At 48.0% G+C, this 19102-nt stretch overlaps 4 protein-coding genes across 4 annotated transcripts; 1 reads left to right on the top strand and 3 right to left on the bottom strand.

Annotated features, from left to right (window-relative positions):
• Positions 1 to 217: 217 nt before the first annotated feature.
• On the top strand, positions 218 to 4083 carry VFPPC_12107 (transposase-like protein; the record flags this gene model as incomplete). The annotated part of the gene is made up of 6 exons (XM_022428808.1): positions 218 to 350; positions 410 to 433; positions 504 to 662; positions 1827 to 2000; positions 2337 to 3937; positions 3988 to 4083. The coding sequence occupies 6 exons, from the start codon at positions 218 to 220 to the stop codon at positions 4081 to 4083; spliced, it is 2187 nt and encodes a 728-aa protein (XP_022283893.1).
• A 3290-nt stretch (positions 4084 to 7373) lies between these two features.
• VFPPC_18494 (hypothetical protein) lies at positions 7374 to 7610 on the bottom strand (the record flags this gene model as incomplete). The annotated part of the gene is made up of 1 exon (XM_022430095.1): positions 7374 to 7610. One exon carries the CDS (start codon positions 7608 to 7610, stop codon positions 7374 to 7376), a length of 237 nt encoding a protein of 78 aa, XP_022284912.1.
• Positions 7611 to 11884: 4274 nt separating this feature from the next.
• Positions 11885 to 14925, bottom strand: VFPPC_18493 (DDE superfamily endonuclease domain-containing protein; the record flags this gene model as incomplete). Its single annotated transcript, XM_022430094.1, has 2 exons — positions 11885 to 13302; positions 13689 to 14925. The coding sequence occupies 2 exons, from the start codon at positions 14923 to 14925 to the stop codon at positions 11885 to 11887; spliced, it is 2655 nt and encodes an 884-aa protein (XP_022284911.1).
• Positions 14926 to 17416: 2491 nt separating this feature from the next.
• On the bottom strand, positions 17417 to 18440 carry VFPPC_18492 (hypothetical protein; the record flags this gene model as incomplete). The annotated part of the gene is made up of 3 exons (XM_022430093.1): positions 17417 to 17910; positions 17955 to 18127; positions 18184 to 18440. The coding sequence occupies 3 exons, from the start codon at positions 18438 to 18440 to the stop codon at positions 17417 to 17419; spliced, it is 924 nt and encodes a 307-aa protein (XP_022284910.1).
• Between the last annotated feature and the right edge of the window lie 662 nt (positions 18441 to 19102).

Here is a 19102-nt window from a genome sequence, read left to right as displayed (position 1 = left end):
ACCTAATACGGCTACACCGATGCCTCACTCTGTTGCTACATAAGTGTGCCGCAACGCTGCTGGCTTATATCTGCAGCCTGGCTGGCAGAAATCCCTCAACTCCACTCCCTTTTCTTTACAATTCGCTCGAGACCGAAAGTGGCCTTGTTGTCTACCACTTTCTCATTGTGCACCGATCAGAGACTTTAATACCTTGCATCAGATATTGCCGCAAACAATGTCATTTCACCTCAGCGCCGAAGACATCCGCGTCGAGGATGATCACATCCTCAAGGCGCGACTCCAGACTGATTCTGGTGAATGGAATGACGCAGAGTTCGACCTCAACGAAGTCCTAGGCAATCATGAGGGTATATGCAGACTGAACCTTGATTTCACAGTTAATCCATCATGCTAACTGTTCTCTTAGGTGTTATTCACTGGGACGGACGAGGTATGTGTAACAAGAATGCCGCGCCATGTCCGGTTCTTCGCGGCATGCATTTAACCACCTGTATGAGCAGACTTCGCCAGCTCTGTCAAGAATATCACCTTTTCTATGGAGGGTGATAGCCAAGTTCCTATCCTTCGTGTCGTTCTTCGCACTATCGATGGCGACGAGCTGCCGAGTGATGTCAACCTGGCAGAGCGCATTGGGAACGAAAATGGGGTTTTCGTTTATGGTAAGTTTCGTCGTATGCTCTGTAAATGGCAACGCATCACTTATGGAACGCTACAGAATGATCGATGTATTGTCTGAAACTGGCCAACTAGCAGGTTAGCAGGCTTCGGAGTCGATCCAGCGAATTGATTTCGATTTCGATCTTTACCTTACTTTACTTTTCTTTTCTTTATTCATAGACTGTCCCAGCCGCCAGCTATTAGTGGTGGTGACGGCACAAGGGCACGAGCAAGGTCGAGTGCGGCATGGATAAAACGATTGTTCACAAGGAGAAAAGAGAACTCCTAAGGAGAACTCTGACTGAAGCTATTTACAGAATAAAGTGAGACATTCATTAAACAGGGACGTCACATGATTCCCTCACAGTGATGAGACCTTACAGTACATGTACGTACGTACGTACGTACTGTATTTTAACCATAGTACCGTACGTACTATTGGCTTCTACATACAAGTACGAACCTAGAAATCTTCCCTTTCTTTTTTGGGCAATAAGATTAGCGTTAGCTTGAACTGGGAGAGAATGTAGCAGAGTGAGAGCGCGTACGTTTGTTAGTCGAACCCCGTAAAATGGGGTTGTGTCACGGGCTACGCCCGGTATCTGAGACCTGGCTCTGCCAGGTCTGTAATTAGGTTATCTCGCTTAGTCTCAACGACTTCTTGACCACGAGCTCGAGGCGAGCCTCGAGCTCTGATCTTTCCTTTCTCCTTAGTTTTAGATAGACAATATGGAGGCACCCTTTTGTTGAATAGACACGGGCCACGCCCGTTACAGGTTGTTGCACTTAAGCGATATCGTTATACTTGTTAGATTTACGATGCCTTACTTGGCTCACGGCCAAGGTAATTGATGAATTATGGAATTCTTCATTTAGAAACTGATGAATCTGATGTTATTCTTGTTCCTTCTTCTGCTTCAATTTCCTGTGGGCGGGGAAGTCCTTTGCTACCCTTCATCCAGACAGCCACAGGCCACAGTATGAATTTGCGCCGCTTTAGTCGCATATTCTCGCCAATCTAACATGTTATTCTTGTTTCTTCTTCTTCAATTTCCTGTGGGCGGGGAAGCCCTTCGCTACCCTTCGTCCAGACAGCCCACAGGTCACAGTATGAATTTTGCGCCGCCTTAGTCGCATATTCTCGCCAATCTAACACACCCCACCAGTTGAGGCCGCGTCGGTGGAGAATGCTGTTCAATCAGAGTTCAAGTCTCGCCATCCCTTCCATGATTCTCTGTTCTTGTATCTCATCGAGGCGCCTACCTCGCAGACGGCTGGAGACGTCTGTGAGTCGCATTTGTTTGACAAATATCCGGAAGGCTGGACCGTTGAGGGCCTTCGTAAGACCATCCGCGACCATGTCCTGTGTTAGCTTGTACTGCACTTATATGCGATTGTGCTGTGCTTCCTGCCTCAACCAGTGATGTCACACTTCACGACTTGTTTGCATAACTGGACGACGATCGGGCAGAAGATCCCCTGTGAATCGGGCAACGAGAGACTCTTGATTTCCTACATAAAAGAGTGGAATCTATACGATAACTAAAGACTTTGGAATACTGCTGCCTGCAAGGCAGCAGTATGATAATTGCTGTTGCCTCTTAGGCAATAGCATACTGCGCTTGGTTTGAATGAGCGACTTGATCTTGACAAACTATACTGCCGCTACACGGTAGCTTGCAGTCTGCCTTTTGCTCAGGTCGAACATCCGGCCTTTCGTGACTTGATCCGCTATCTTCGTCCGGCTGCCGATGATCTCCTTCCAAGGTCAGGCGATACAGTTAAGACCGACTTACAATGGGGCTATGACAACAAGAAGGAGTTTGTAAAGAGAGCTTTGCAAAATGCTCTTTCTTCGATCCACATTATTCCTGACAATTGGGCTTCGCCGAATGGTTTGGGGGTCATTGGTTTCACAGTTCAATTCGTAACGGAAGATCACGGTTTACAATCGCTTGTGGTGAGGATTAAGGAGCTGGAAGGAGAACACAGCGGAGAACACATGGCCGAAGCCATCATGGAGTTCATACGAGAATACGGAATCGCCACAAAAGTTGGATACTTCATGATGGACAATGCTAGCAACATGAACACCATGATTGACAAGGTCTCGGACGAACTGGAGCAAGAGTTTGATGTTTTCTACGACCCTCTTCCCCATCGGCTTCGCTGTACCGGCCACATCATAAACCTGGCCGTGATGGAATTTCTCATAGGAAAACGGCCGCGGACGACAGGCTCCTATGGTGGGCCATCCGAAGAGGAGATTGGGGAATGGAGAAAGCGAGGGGCGATAGGAAAGCTTCATAATATCGTGGTCTATGTCACTTGGACCCCCCAGAGGCTTCAAACGTTTACTGTTCTCACCGATGGCCTCAGGCTACGGCGTGACAATGACACTCGTTGGAATTCATGGTACCACATGGTTGAAAGGGCTCTGAGGCCTAAAGTCAGGCAAGCTATCACCGTATTTTGCGCGCAAGAGCCTGCTCTACAAGAGGATACCCTGACTCCGTCTGATTGGGTAACTTTGGCCGAGATTCACAAGTTTCTGGAACCATTCCACGACGCGACAATGGCCAACGAGGGCGTTCAAAATTCCATCGCCGACGTTCTCCCCACCATGGATTATCTCCTACACCACATCGAGGCCGCCAGGGAGGCCACCACCATCCCCCACTTGGCTACAATGATGGAGACTGCTTGGGCCAAACTGGCCGACTACTACGAATTGACAGAAGACTCTCCAGTCTATTCAGCAGCCACAGTCTTAAACCCTTCTTTCAAGTGGGCATACATGGAGAAGACTTGGGAAGACAAGACGGAATGGATTGAGAGAGCTAAATCTCGGGTAGGGCAGCTGTGGAGGGAATCGTACAAGTCATCTTCTTACTTGCCGGTTCTTCGACCAGGCTCAGCAGAGGAGCCAACTACGAGACGACTAAATGGGTACAAAATGTGGATGAATGAGCAGAAGGCGACGATTTTCAACACGGACGATGACGAGTACGAAGTGTACTGTCGTGAGCCTGTTGTGATGACGCCGGACCCGCTGAAATGGTGGCTGGAGGTGGCCCAGCGAAGACGATTCCCTAGCTTGTCATTGATGGCCATCGACATTCTTTCTATCGCAGCTATGTCTTCTGGGACAGAGCGACTCTTTTCTAAATTAAAACTTACGGTAACCGATCAGCGAGGAGCTATAGACGCTGAAACTTTAAATATCGTGGAATGCCTACGTTCCTGGGACAGCAGCGCCTTGATAGTCCCATCAGATGTGAGTTTTTTGCTTCGTGAGGACTACCGTCAGCTAATTGCAGAATGCAGTGTCGCTATGTCGATGCGGCTTCCGGGTTTAATCACTCTGATGCATTGGGACGCGAGGAGAGCGGTGGGGGATTAGACACAGTGGAGATAGCCTAGGGGAGCTTGGAGGTAGAATCGTAGATGGCAGAGTCATATGCTGTGATTTAGACTAATAGTCCAGACTGCAGTCCGGACTGCAGTCTGGTCTGATAATGACGGACGGACCAATAGTCCAGTCTGGCAAAGACGGACCGGACCGACGGCCTGGTCTGACGATAACAGGCAGACCAACAGTCCAGTCTGACCATGACGGACCGACCAACAGTCCAGTCTGAGGTTTCCAGACTGACTGTTTGGACTATTAGGAGCGCTGGTCAAGAGTCGGCTACAAAATGCCAGGTCTCAAATTCATTATAGTATTGATCTCTGGACATCGCCAAATCGCAAATCATTCCTCGGTATTTGTGCTCAATTTGTCGATAATGAATACGTTCTTCGAAAGGCGCTTTTGGCGCTTCCACAATGCCGCTTTTTCACATAGTGGTGAGACCATGGCAGCTCACATACTTGAAGTGATCAAAGCCTATGAGGTTGCCGAGAAGACTGGGTATATTGTTGGGGATAATGCCTCAAGCAATGACACCTGTGTTGCAGCTATTGGAAAAGAGCTCAACAAATTGGGGATTGAGTTTGATGAGAAGAAGCGCCGTATTCGTTGTTGCGGCCATACCATCAATCTCTCCCTGGAGGCGTTGCTTCTTGCAACAACCGTCGAAGCACTCCAAGCTGCTATTGACGCTGCGAAGGAAGAGGCAGATCTCACCGTCGTTGAAGCATTACGGGAGCAGCTTCGGGAGAAGCAAGGCAGGAAAGGCAAGAAAAAACGGCAAGCTGACGAAGCTGGATGGCATTCAATTGGCGCGCTTGGTAAGCTCCATACTATAGCCGTCTTCATCCGCTCCTCATCGCTTCATTCAGACGAATGGGAGAGCTTAGCCAGCAAGGCGTTTGGGATTGACAACGTCACGCGATGGAACTCATGGTTTAACCTCATCAAAACGGCTGTGGAGAAGCAAGCGAAGTTGATGATCTTTTGTCAAAACCATCATGAAGTGCTCGGTGAGGCAGTTCTCTCGCCTCAGGATTGGGAGACTCTTGAAATGACGCTGGAGTTCTTACAGCCCTTCTCTCAAGCGACCCTTGTACAAAAGTCAAAATGGTCATCCCTTGATCAAGCCCTTTGGACAATGGATGTACTTTTTAAACATTACGAGCAGGCGAAGGTACGCCATCAATGAGTGACTACTTGCTAAGCTGCTAATAAAATTATCTAGATTAAGTAGGCTCACAACTCCCATATGGTGAACTCCATCAATATGGGATGGTACGTCCCTGACAAGTATTACAAATCTTCTGACGAAGCTCCAGCCTATATAACTGCTCTCCTCCTCCACCCCATGCGCCGTAAAAAATACATTGACTCAAATTGGGCCGCTTCTTGGAGTGAACCAGCGCTTCACGCAGCAAGAAAGATCTGGGGGAGGTACCAAGATTTGCCACTTCAAGAAAATGTAAATGGAAGGGAAAATGAGAACCATGAGCTCTCAGAGTTTGAGAAGATTGCACAGGAGCCTGATGTCACGGAGAACGACAATGAAGATGAATTTGAGAAGTTCGTTATAGCATCGCCGTATAAGATTAATTGTTCGCCTTTACAATGGTGGTGCAAAGAAGAGCAGAGATTAGAGTATCCTCGTCTCCACAAAATGGCTATTGACATTCTATCTATCCCGCCAATGTCAGACGAGGCAGAACGTGTATTTTCAGGTGTTAGACGAACAATCTCTTGGGACAGAGCAAGGCTGGGTGCTTGGATTGTGGAGATGACAGAGCTCTTAGGGAATTGGAATAAGAATGACCTTATTCGAGTCCTATATGTACTAGCTGGCGAAGAAGACGAGATTATCAGCCTTGTCGAGAAGGGCGACAATGATACAGATGTCAGCGGCTTTGACAACTTTTCACAGTAATATATACCTAGGTTGTGCAACGCTAAGTTGGAGGCGGAAGTTGCCGGTTTCTTATCAATATCAATATCAATATCAATATTGGCCCAATTTTCAATATCAATATCAATACGGGCCTTATCAATCAATATTGGTTGCTGACAAGTCTGCCAGCAGACACCTGGCCGTTTCTATCCTTTTGCCTTTTTGCATTTCGCGCAACTTGTGCATACTAACTGCTTTGATTTAGACACTGGCCACCGCCCTTACATGTGTGCGCTCTGCCGTGATACGTTTTCTCGAAGTGATATTTTGAAGCGCCACTTCCAAAAGTGCTCCATTCGCCGTGGAAACCCAACCGGAGCGAGCCACCTGTCCCACCCTCAGGCTCACGTTAAGAAGAACGCCCAGACTCAGAAGACTGCTTGCTTGCCTTGGCAACGAGGGTAACATGAACCACCTTAATGGTTTAAACAACATGCCCTCCGGCGGCGAGGTTCATCCCTTTGGCATGGTTCCTGTCACACTTCACGACTCGTTTGCATAACTGGACGACGATCGGGCAGAAGATCCCCTGTGAATCGGGCAACGAGAGACTCTTGATTTTCTATCTAAAGGAATGGAATCATACGAAATTATATACTTATTGGAATACTGCTGCTTACGCAGCAGTATTACGATTTCCTATTGCCACTTTGCCACACTCGCATGTTTGCTTGACTGAGGCAGCATTATCTGACAATAGCATATTGTGCTTGCTTTGAATGAGCGACCTGATCTTGATACCTTGCACCACCGTTCTAAAGTGCAAGGTGTCACGTAGTATTTTACTCTGTTAAGGGCAGAGCTCGGGAGCCACATCGTCCACCTCGCCAAACCACGCGACGCCGTAACCTTTGTAGATACCAACCCCAATGGCCTTCCATTTTGATTTTCCCCACACCCCACTGTTGATGAGAACGGAGTTGTGAGCTGGACTCATTTTCCAACCATGAAGTCCTCCCTGGGCCGTGGCGCCACCGGGATTGAAATACGCGATCTCAAAACCATTGCCTTTATAGCCGGCAATTTCCTGGGGCTTGGTCCACATGCAGGTGGCTGCCTTGTGGGGGGGGGGGGGGGGGGGGGGGGGGGGGGAATCATTAGTATAGCAACAAGGCGTCCATTTTCCATGCGACGACCAACTGTGGAGATTGCATTTGCCTTGGAGATCGAAGGTATGTTGTTCGGAAAGATCGCGTACGTGTGTTTGAGCGACCTGGGAGAGTTTGGCAGAGACGGGAATCGATTCTAAATGCTGTTTCTGGCGATAGGCAATGATCAAGTCGTATAGCTTCTTCTCTTCCGAACTGAGACAAACTGTTGTATTGGGATGGGACTGTTTGGGGAATCGGACGTGGCCTAACAGGACTGCAGGTAAGTTGCTAGTAGTCGAATTGCTAACAACAGGTTTCTCTCACCTATATTCTTACACCTTTCATATTCTCTCTCGGCTGCCTCATACTTGCCCTGTAGGCCGAGGTTCAACACTCGTCCATCACGAGCTCCTCCGTATAGCCTTACATCCTGACCGGATGAAACTCTTCTTGACGCGACGAGTGCGCAAGCCATGAGACTGAAAAATATTACCGAATGCATACTAGTTGGGGAAGTGGGGATTTGCGCAGAACTGTACAAAGTTAATGTAAAAGGAATTTGAAGGTAACTTATCATATTGACATCACTGTCATATAAGAGGAATATCTCTCCGTGATTCTAGGAAGCGGGAACTCTTTATATAGTGGTGTCATAGGAGTTATTACACCATACTGTCCGGAACTCGCTTACGTTAACAAAAAGCTGAAACTTCATTCCTGGTCTGAATGGAACACCCTATGGCCTGCCAAATTCATGCCTTGTTTGCAAATGAGTGGACCGCATAATCTGACGTTGTCAATACATTTGGGATTTTGCGCGATATCAGACGCACTTCGCCTCAATTACAGCTCAGCACTCTTGTTTTGAATGGAGCATTAATGAGGGTTAATTATAACCACGCCTTCCCTCCTGGATAAAAGAAATGATAGGAGAGATCTGAAACTTGACATCTGATGTTGATTGACAAGCGGCAAGTCCCCAGAGCTACCCCTCCCGGGCTTCCTCTTGTCTTATAATAGTTGGGCAGGAGGAGATTGCTAAGCTACAAATTTTCCCTATATTACACACAATTGAGATTGACGTAGGTAATCTGCTCGTTGACCCTCATGCGATTTGTGCGAGTCGCATCCCTGCTCGGCAAGAATAATAGCCAAAGTCTAGAACGCTCGTAGCGGCAGTGGCAAGGTCGGATAGCTAGAGATCGCAAAGCTCTTGCCACCGTGGGCTCTGCGCCCAGTTGATTACAGCTAGTTACATCTTTCGGGACGGAAATGATGCGCCTGCTTGCAGCAATTATAGTGCACAGTCCCAGTCCTGGCAGCCTCCATCGGGTAATGCATGACATGATATGTATAAATTTGTATCGGGATTTGTCTCAGCCATACGAAGGGGTGATAAGTGGTGTATTGGCCACGGTACGAGGCAATTAGTTCCGTTCGATGTATTCCGATTAACAGACCAGGCGGACTAGATTCTTGATCCAAATTGTTGTTTCGCACGAACGATGCTCGTTCTGAATAGAACGGAATCAACGGATGTGTACGTACGTAAGACCACGAAAGAGTTCAAAAGGTATATGATTGGAGAAGAAATGAATTGAAGGAACCAGGCAAGTCTATCCTGATCTGGCAGTGCTGTCCTCAACGGTCTAAGTAAAGGGAGCCCGACAGGGATCGAGGGTAGCGGCTTTATTCAGCAGCTACACCAGCCCGAATTCCGCTTTCAGTTTTCAGAACTCTTTACCAGTAAGCTTAAGTATACTGTACCCAAATATAGCTTAAGCTTGTTTACTGGTCATCAAATCTCATTCCATAAGGCAGTAACTATGTTTAGTTACTGATAAAAAATAACTTCTGTTGCGGTCGAATTCAGTATTCAGTTTTCGTAACTATAATTTACTAGTAAGTACAGGTGCACCCAAAATACCTCAAATTTGTTTCCTAGTAAATCTCGTTTCAGAATGCAGTAACTTATATTTAGTTACTGGCAAATAATGATACCTTAAAAAACTACCTCAAACATCGTTTACTAGTCAGCACATCTCGTTTCAGAATGCAGTATATTTAGTTACTGGTAAATAATGACTCGGTGTCCGAATTCTGCTTTCAGTTTCCGTATACACCACAGGCTAACCAGCATTGGTTTCAGATTTCAACCTAGTACCCTGCCAGGGAGAGTTACGCCGCCACTACGCCGCCACACTTGAGTCAATCTTGTCAATCAATGCATTCCTCTATGGTCTCATCATATCACGGGGGGCAAAATAATGCAGGCTTGGTGCAGCCCTGTCAGCAATCCTGCGTTGGTAACAAAGCCATACTAGCGGATAACCTTACGCCTTGTGTCTTGAGGAACGAAAAGGTTCTACCTCCGCTTTGGTGCGCGAGGATCGCATAGCGCCCTGTTCGAGCTGCGCCACGGTGCTCAGGTGCGCCATGGTGCCATATGCCTTACCTCATATTCCAGCCACACTTCCAGCCCTGAATAGCAGAGTGTCAGATCAGACAACAGTTGCATCACACGAGCTGAGTACGGGTATGACGACAGCAAAGGTACCAATTGTATATTAAGTGAGAATTATCTAAGGAGCAATAATAACTGTACAAAAGAAATTGTTACAGTACAAAGAGCCTCAAGAGTTCCGTAATGTGATGTGCTGGATTAGATCCAGTGTTCCTAATAGGCGGTCCGTCCAGTCCAGAGGCTTCAAACTGGATGTTAGATTCACGATGCCCCAGTTAATTTACTACAGGGGTTGTGGTCGATTACTGAAGCCGAAAACTGATGATTGCATTCATTGATGCTTGTATCTTCTGTGCGCTCTCGTCGGGCGGGGAGACTTTTTCTCCCCTGCCTGATCGCACTGCCACACGCCACTATCGCTATAGCCAATTTTCCATTTTAGCGCCGTTTTAATTGCTGTGAAGGAGGTCACGCTTAAATCGATATACTTGTTGGATAAAAGGATAGTAATTAAGGCGGAAGTACCTTGGTATTTTTGGTGGGAGGACAGATGGATTTTGACAACACACAATACACACACACCCAATGCTAAAAAACTACCTCCCTGGTAGCGTGACAATTGCACACTCTCCCGCCAATCTATCACTGGATAGTCTCTATTGATACACACCCAACTCTCAATTCGTACGGACCCCCCCCCCACATTCAGCCACAGTGCGCTCCGTCATCGGCCACCTGGGCAAATCGTTGCGAATATCTCCAATAACTAGTCCGTCCACAGTCATGGAAAATAAAATATGAGACCATTTATAACCTAAAGTACAGTGTTGAGCTACCTTCCCTGCTCCTTCTCCAAAGTTACGTCCTAATCCAACGCAACTGTAATACTGTCACCAACCTTTTCGATTCCCTTCCTTATTGTAAGCAGCGGATCCGTTACTTCCATATCATCCTCCACTTCCAGAATATTATGCTGCTCAGTTGTGATATACCCTTGTTTCTGAGTCTTTGCCATGCTGACGGGTAAGTCGAGTTGTTACTGAAACAGCAGTCTTTCTCCTTTTTCGTCGTGGTTGTTGGTCTGGTGAGTCTGCTGCATCTTCCTCGTCAAGAGTTGGTCCCAGTTCGAATTGACAGTAATTTCGACTCGCTGAGCTCTGGACACCACTTCGTGTGGAGCCTTGAGGAGCAAGTGGTTGTTCTGGGATTGCGCGTTCGTTGCCAAATGGCTCGTTGTTTCGTGGCCGACCCTTAAGTACTCCCATTGGAGGACGTTGTATTTGAAGAAGAGAATCGTGAATTTCTCGCGATGGTTTGATATGCCAAAATGGATCCAAGTCTTCCTTCTTTAGTGGCTCATCTTGACTAGCTAACTCCAAGAGTCTGTGGGCACAAGGCAAGCCATATTGTGCTTTCGTGGAGCCTGTGCAAGGTGGCAGCATCTTCTTGGATGCTTGGCTTGATTCCATAAGCCTATGGATCTCGTCCAGTTGGTCTAGTGCCCACCGAGTGACATTTAAGGGTAGCTGGCCAAGCCATTCTCTTCCCGAGAACTGGTTCCGAATTGTGGCATTTGCCCGCTGTATTTTGTCTTTGTACAGCTGACGCTTATCGTCCATTTGTCGGATAAAACCGCCTCTGTTGATAGAACAAGCAAACTTGGAGTAATTGCTAGATGTCATAAAATCATAGATATCAGGAGATGAGAGGCTGGCCAACCACCTGGAATTTTATCAGAAGGCTGGTAGTTGTGCTTCTGAACTCATATAAATGACGTGAATCCCTCTGGCAAGAGAAAGAGAACAAGCAGGAATAACAAGAAGAATGATCTTGAGAAGAAGCTCAGTTAACAATGAGTCTCATAACGTGACAGATCCGGCCTGGAACATTTTGGGGATCCTAGTCCGTAGCTTTTGTATGGTGCGTCTACTGAATTCTATCATAGTGCCTTCCTGATTGACCCTGCATTCACCCGTTCAACTGTTCCATCCGGCAAGGATTTCCCCCATGCGAACTCGAGTCAGAGGCGCAGCAAAATTACCTGATTCCCCACAGCCACATTGCCATATTTGGTTACAACACAAAAGCTTCACCAAACCAGGCTGAGAATCTATCAATAACGTAGTCCACAAGCGAGCGGTCCACACAAGCGAGCGGTCCACCCCAACCTACCTCGTTGAAAAGGTTCTACAAAAAAACAACCAAAACACAGGAAATCAATTAATCTTCACTGCTATCGTCCTCATTAGATGCTTCCACGTCAATCTGACAAGTCCGCGCATTATGGCCAGTCTTGCCGCACACACCACACATCACCACCACACCACCAGAGAGGAACGTGACCATCGCCGTCCCTTCGTCTCATCCCGAGGCTTGCGACCTCGAGTTTTGCGATCTTCTTGTTGTATCTGGTCTTCCACATCATTCTGATCCTGGAGAGCTTGTCCCTCGGCAATAGTCATGCTACCGCCTTGACGTAAACGTGTTTTTTTGGCTCTACGCCGCTTGCTTAGTAGTGCATTTGCTTCCCGAAGTTGGTTGACCTCAGCCTTTAAGAGCGCGACCTGATGCATAATTCCGCATGTTCCCTTTGTAATCTGATCCACAGCAGTTAAAATTGACGTCGGCGAGCTTCCCTGATGGCGACTAATTCGTCTTTTAATATAGTCAGTCTGTGAAGTTGCCTCGGTTGGATTGTTTGGGGTCTTTGGAACCCACGGGTTTGGTAGCTCAGGTGCCTCTTCAACTGGTGTTGGAGTCCGTAGCCTTACATCCAGACGCGATAAGACACTATTTGGATTAAATGGAACAAGTCCTGCGCCTCTAAAAGCGCCTTGGATATTTTCTTTGGTCATTGCGGCTTTAAAGGCGGTGCAAAACGCGGGAAAGAAGTCGGCTTGTGTGATGTGTGTGATGTGCGCCCTCATAAGTCCTTCAATTTCTTTGCCATATGCCTTCTTTAGCGGCCCAAAACAGCCAACATCTAATGGCTGAAGAATGTGGGATGAATGAGATGGCATGCAAAGCGTGATAATCTTATGGTCTCTGCAGAATACCTCGAATTCGGTTGAGTGGTGACTTTCGTGTCCATCTAGTATAAGAAGTCGATATGCGCCGCGACTTTTAGGCTTAGTATGCTTTTCAAAGTGCCGGATCCAATCTACGGCTTTCTCATTTGTAGTCCAGCCGTTATGAGTTGTAGAGATAACCCAATCCTTTGGTAGCGCGCTATCTTCATACCAGTTTCCGAGGTGAAACTGCCCCGCAGCTATGATGAATGGCGGGATAGCTTCACCCTGGGAATTGATAGACTGGAGTACCGAAACCCATTTTCTGTCACCTGGTTGAGCTAAACTTGGCTTGCCACGTCTTTCTGAGCTTGTAACTACCATTGTGGTTGAGATTACGCCCATCATAAAGCCAGTCTCGTCAAAGTTGTGGAAATCCTCGTCTTGTATGCCGTATTTCGCGACTGTGTTGCGTACAAGCTCAAACCAAGGCTTAATTATCTTTGGATCTTCGCATAAGGCCCTCTGGTAGTCATATCGACGCGTAAAACGCGTAGAGAGTTCTTTGCGGCGCCTAACGAAGTTTGAAGCCCAGTTGACTCCCACAGGAGGCGCGTGACGATCGGCGAGCAGACGATTCGCCATATCTTGCACACCACTAAGCCGAGGAGGAAATGACCGCGAATCTAGGTCGAGGATGTATTTAATAATCTCTGTTTCCTCTAGATTTGTTAGTTTTCGAGAATTCGGCATAATATCGTGCCTACATTGTATGTTATTACGTCGGCGTATAATTGTTGTCTTTGACACACTATAGATCCTTGCAGCGGCTCGAATACTAAGTTTAGGGTTGTTTTCAAGTCCTTTGAGTGCTAGGTTTAATTGAGCTTCATTTGATGTGGATTCCATTTTTTTTGGTAGAGATATTCGAGATGTAAAGAGCAGGCATGTAATTAATCAATTAATCTGAATCCGAACCTGGATTCAGATTAATTACTGAATCCCGCCTCGGATTCAGGATTAATTATCGGATTCAACGATTAATTAGCTCCCGATCCGTCGAAACGCCCATATGTTTATTCTAATGGGACTACACGGGGTTCAATACCCTCAGACAACATTTCTATGTCTCTAGAATCCAACTCAGCGTCCATTGGTTCAGGAATCATATATGGCTGGTCCAGGAGCCCGCTCTTAATCCAGTGTTTCAAGCACTCCGTATACTCCACTATCTGTGCAGAGAGCCGACCTCTATCCCAAGAAACCGTACGTCGGGCCCCACTAAACACGCGTTCGGCTTCCGCTGACATCGCTGGTATCGAGAAAATATTTATTGCAAGATGATAGAGAGAGGGGTAGGAGGTTTGCTGCGTCGGCTCAAGCCACCAAGAAAGGGCAGAAGAGTCGCCAATTGGCAGCGTTGGACCCTCGATGAATCGGCTGAATTCATCATGGCAAGATGACTTTTGGTAGATCCGTTTCTTGTATGCCTCGTAAGCCGAAAGGTCCTCCTCGATTTCTGGCTCTTGCTGCGGCTTGAAATCATCCCATAGCTTGCGCACGGCCGCAATCGCTGGGCCAATGTATTGAGGTTGGTCCTTCCATGCCTCCTTCAGATGTGCTTCTCTGAGGCTAGGATGAAGCAAGATTGCCGCAGCGTAGACTGGTGTGTCATCTGTACGCGTATAGTAATCGTCGAACTTGTACCAGCTGGTCATAATGCGATCAACCATGGTAGTGTTGTGCTGGAATTGCTCCATGGCTGCTTTGTAATGCGTAACAAGAAAGTCCATGGAGCAAATCACCTCATCCAAAGACGTCTTGTCCCATTGAGTGTCTTTAGTAATCTCATAGAAAGGTTGTAGAAAATCGTGGATCTCTTGGAGCTCCTGCCAGTGTTCTGGATGGAGGTAATCAAATCTGATGTCACTCTCTGAATAACGATCATCCATAAAGCTGTTAAGCTCTTTGCGGAGTGCGATGGCTACATGAATCATTCGATACCAAGAGTTCCATCTCGTCGAGTTGTCCTGCGGGATCATACGGCCAGCAGCCTGCAGGAACGCTTGGTAACGCTGGGTTGATGAGCGAATCCACACCACAAGATTGTGCAGCATACCGAGTGCCCCATATTGCCGCCAGGCAGTTGCCGTCTCCGCTCTTCCAACAGCTCCCTCCTGTTCCCTGCGGGACAGCCGTGAAACTTGACGCAATGCCTCATCAGAAGCCTCCTTGTTCTTACCGAACAGAAACGCCTGCACGGCCAGATTTATGATATGGCCGTTACAGCGAAGTCTTCGATGAGTGGAATTGAAGCCACAGGTCTCGGCAACAGTGTGCATCATTGTGTCATTGTTGTAAGCGTTAGATGAAACGATGAAAACGACATGGTCCAGTCCCAGGACCAAGGAATTGCACCACCAACGCTAGGCTATCCATATCATCACCATCATAATTCTGGGAACCGTAATAATCCCTTGATGGAACAACGACTGTGGCAAAGTTTGGATGGCCCTTGATCAAGAACGGGTACCAAAGTTAGACTAGCCCAGCTTGGCGTCGCTGTGGCGCCTTTCAACCGTACGTGATGAGCTCAGTTGACGTTAGCTGAAGCCCTTGGCAGCACAAACGGCCATGAACCCAAATTCCAGTGACTTTGATCCAACGGGGCTACACAGACCAGCGGGATGGTTGCGTTGCTGAAAGCAGTAACTCTCAGAGCTGCCGCACGTCTTTCTGGGCCCATCCTGTGAGCGAGTCGGCTCTGTCTGGGACTCCGGTCGAGGCTTGACATACGGGGAGAGCACCCAGAGTTCAATGGGGAGCCATCGGTGCCGTATCTTGTGAACGGCGCAGCAGAATACTACTGGCTTGACAACAGACATGTGAGGCAGGAGATGATGGCTAGGACTGATGATGTGGTCCCCCTTTCGCGTCTTGAGTCCGACTTGGGATCTAACGCTGTTGATGTGGAAGTAGTCCCATGCGTCAGAGGAGTTGTATCCGGAACCTGCCTGTCCAGGGTTGATTGGAAGAATAGCCTCTGATTGGGAAGAGAATTAGACGATAGTTATTTAGTAGAGAAAGATCATGGATTATCTTGGCATCCACGAGCGTTCGACAGGGAAAACGAAACATCTGTTTGGCGCCCTATCAAATAACGAGAGACTTTTCTCCCCTTCTTGTCATACAAAGGTGGCATTTCTTCCAAACTGGTTTCATTGTCGTGCCGTGGGCGTCAGGTCAGGCACTTGGGCTGGGGCGTGGTTCATTTTGTCCATCCATTTGTTCGGTCCATGTTATCTCTCGTCGTTATGCTTTATTGCACGGCGCCACAGCCAAACTCACCCCATCTTCGTGCAGCCATTCGCTTGCGCTTGGTCCGAAAGTCTACCAGACTCTAGCCCAGGCCAGTCAAGTCAAGTCCTCTCAGCTTTTCTTAGCTTGGCTTGAGCCACTCACAGTGGGCGGATAGGCTTGGGTAACGAATTGCTAATGCTTCTCAAGCTGCTTAGAGAGCGACATGGACCAGACATGACAGACATGTGCGGGTGCTAAACGACACGCGGGGGGGGTGCTGTCGGGTTGATCAGGTTAAAAGCTCGAATCGTGGTCACGATTTCGCACAGATGCAGACGAGTGCGGTTCGAAGTGCAACGCCCAGGTGGTCGTGCGACAAAGTCTCACTGCTGGCTTGGTTTTGTTCGCGCGCCTGTCGCATACGGGACCCTCTTGGTGTGTCACAACACATGTCAGACGAGCCAGAAATGCACGAGTTGTTGGAGGTGCGTTTCGATGCCTTTCGACACGTTTGCGTGGCACATGAGGAGTCGATTTACCGTGGCAGCAGCGGGGATGAGAGGTGGGCACTGGATTCATTTTCAGAAGTTGGGTTTCACGGCCTCTGAAATGTTCCACCGGCGCGAGTCGGCCCCGAAAATGACCACAACGACAGGATTAGTGGTGCTACTGTCAAACGTTGTGAACGCGCGGACAAACTGGAACGGCTGTGCACCCAGGGCCCTTGGCAGATGCCAATAACACAGCTTACAAACCAGTAAGACACGTGAGCCAGCAACGAGGGTATTAGACGCGGGACGTACAGCAATGGCACCGGCGAGCTACTCTTGCACGATTATTAGCACTAGAGTTCAGCCAAGGACGCGTACACGCGCGGAGGGGGTTCGGTGACTACACACATGTCAATTTGTTTATGGTCAGGAGTGTCTGGGCTTGTGTGTGGTCGTCGTCCAGTAGAGGCTCTGTCTGTAGAGCGCTCCGGCGCAATGCTCTTCGAGCATTGTTATTGTTCTGTCGTTTTGCAACAGGCTCGTCATTGAGGCCCCACAATATGAAATCTCGCAATCAGGACTGGGCGTAAAGCCCACACTTCTTGAACTCTTTTTGCAGATCTGATCCAGTCGGGCTTATGTACCCAGGCCTGCTCGAACCATCCCCATCTGTATGCCGGGTGGAGTGCGAGGGCGGTATAATATATCGGTGTTGTGTCGAGAATAGTGTAATACTTGTCTAATTTCTCCCAGGCCATATTTATGCCGATCCTGAACTGTTCGGGGTCAGGAAAATCTTTTGCCATCGCCTTATATTTTTCGAGCTTGCCAAGCAGGAATTCAAACCCATTGATCACATCCCAAACGTTCCCATATGAACCAGTATAACCCCTCTTGCGTTTCCTGATTAAACCGTCGCCTTCTAGAGTCTTGACTGCATCTTCATAGTATCCAAGGATCGTCGCGAAGTGTTGAAGTACAGACCAATCGTTGGCCGTAAGTTGGTTCTCGTCTCTAAGGATTCGAGGCCGGACAGCCGACTTTTTCAACTGGCCAGTTCTTTTTGATGTATTCTCCTCCACTTCATTTCAGGGTCAACCCAGGAATAATGAAGAGCGCGTTCGGGATAGCGTTGGACAAGACCAGGTGGCTTCATAGGCTTGTTTTGGGTGTCTCTTTCACTGCAATTCATGCTGATATGCTTCGGCCCCAAAGCATCCTCGTTGTCAAAGATTAACCAGCCATCTTGATCCCAGAGGGGTATTCTCTGGTTCATGCGGTAGCACCAACCTTGAAGGCCTTGCACGATTCTTTCGGGCGTTCTGCCGAATATAGTGGCGAAATCTTGCTTAATACGCTTCCACTTCAGCTTCTTGTCGTACCAGGCATAGATGATGAAATCACCTTCTTCGGTGGTGTACTTCTGGTTGATATGCCTGTTCTGGCCATCTGGAGGTGGGCTACGGTAACCGTCTAAGCCAGAGACGTCATGCATGCAGGCATCATTCATGTAATAAGGAGCATAGTGGTCTTGAGGAACTTATTCTTGAAACTGAGGCAAGTGTTGAAGGATAGAGCGTCGCCATAGGCAGGGAGGGGCGACAGAGGTGTGTCAAGGCAAGCAGGAGCATATGATCTTGCAAGAGCTTCAATACCAAGATCGAATTCTGCGAGACTAGGAAGCCGTACAAGTGAGTTGATTCTTGGGCTGTCTAAACGGGAAGTGTCCGGAAAAGGAGAACAATCATCAGATATGCTGGGGAATGGGGCTAGCAATCTATTAGCACGTAATCTAAGTTTGGGTTTCGAAGCTCACCCTCAAGAGTTAATCGCGGGCCGCTTGATGTTGACTCTGGTGGGCTTTGAGGGCATACCAAAAGCCCGGGGAGTATGGAAGGGAGGTCGTCTGAAAGTTCTCTTGGGTGCAATTGTCTCCATGAAGAATCACCTTGATGCCAATCTTCATCGAGCTGACAGAAAGCAACATGCTGCGCCGCTCTCGCGGGCCTCGAACCGTCGAGTACATTTTCCAACAAGCAAGTTCCCATACTCGATGGACTGTAATGCATATGTAATGCTATATTCGATGCTTCCGAATGTATGAAGGTGATGACTGCGGGGCGGGTTGTAGAGGCGCTTAAGACACCGGAGGGTTTAATGGGAAAACAAACTAGGGATGGAAGTGGGTTAAGTAAATGGGAATGAAGCTAAAGTCGATGACCACGACAGGCACAGATAAGAACGCCATTCAACGATTAAATGACACAAGCGCAGGGCAAGAGGGGTGCCATGTTCTTATACTCCAAGAGAGTTGTCGAGACCCTGATGATCGGAGAACGTCTGATCGCTTTGCTAATCCACCAGGTATCTTCTTCTCTCTGCGAGCACCTGAATGACCATGATAAAATCTGAAAGAGAGTAGGACAAATGTTTTGCTTTGGGAGTTGTTGGAGGTGTCTGCGAGCATCCTCCTAGTGAGACCAGGAAAAAGCAGGATGGATCGCCGTGCAGAAATCGACAAAAACGGACTGCGGCAGCAGAGAGACAAACGAAATAACGAGATCTGATACTATCGACACCCCGGTATCAGCACTGCCTTTGCTATCGTTTGTCTGTGCACTTGTGATACGAGGTGACGGATACAAGGATAGCAGGGGTGGGAGTCACTGGGCATGTACATGGATTTGATTGGGTTTCAGGGTGAGAAAACACACCACACACACACACACAC

Source organism: Pochonia chlamydosporia (assembly GCF_001653235.2).
Source record: "Pochonia chlamydosporia 170 chromosome Unknown PCv3seq00020, whole genome shotgun sequence".
Lineage (NCBI taxonomy): Eukaryota > Fungi > Ascomycota > Sordariomycetes > Hypocreales > Clavicipitaceae > Pochonia > Pochonia chlamydosporia.
This window is presented reverse-complemented; position numbering and strand designations above follow the sequence as displayed.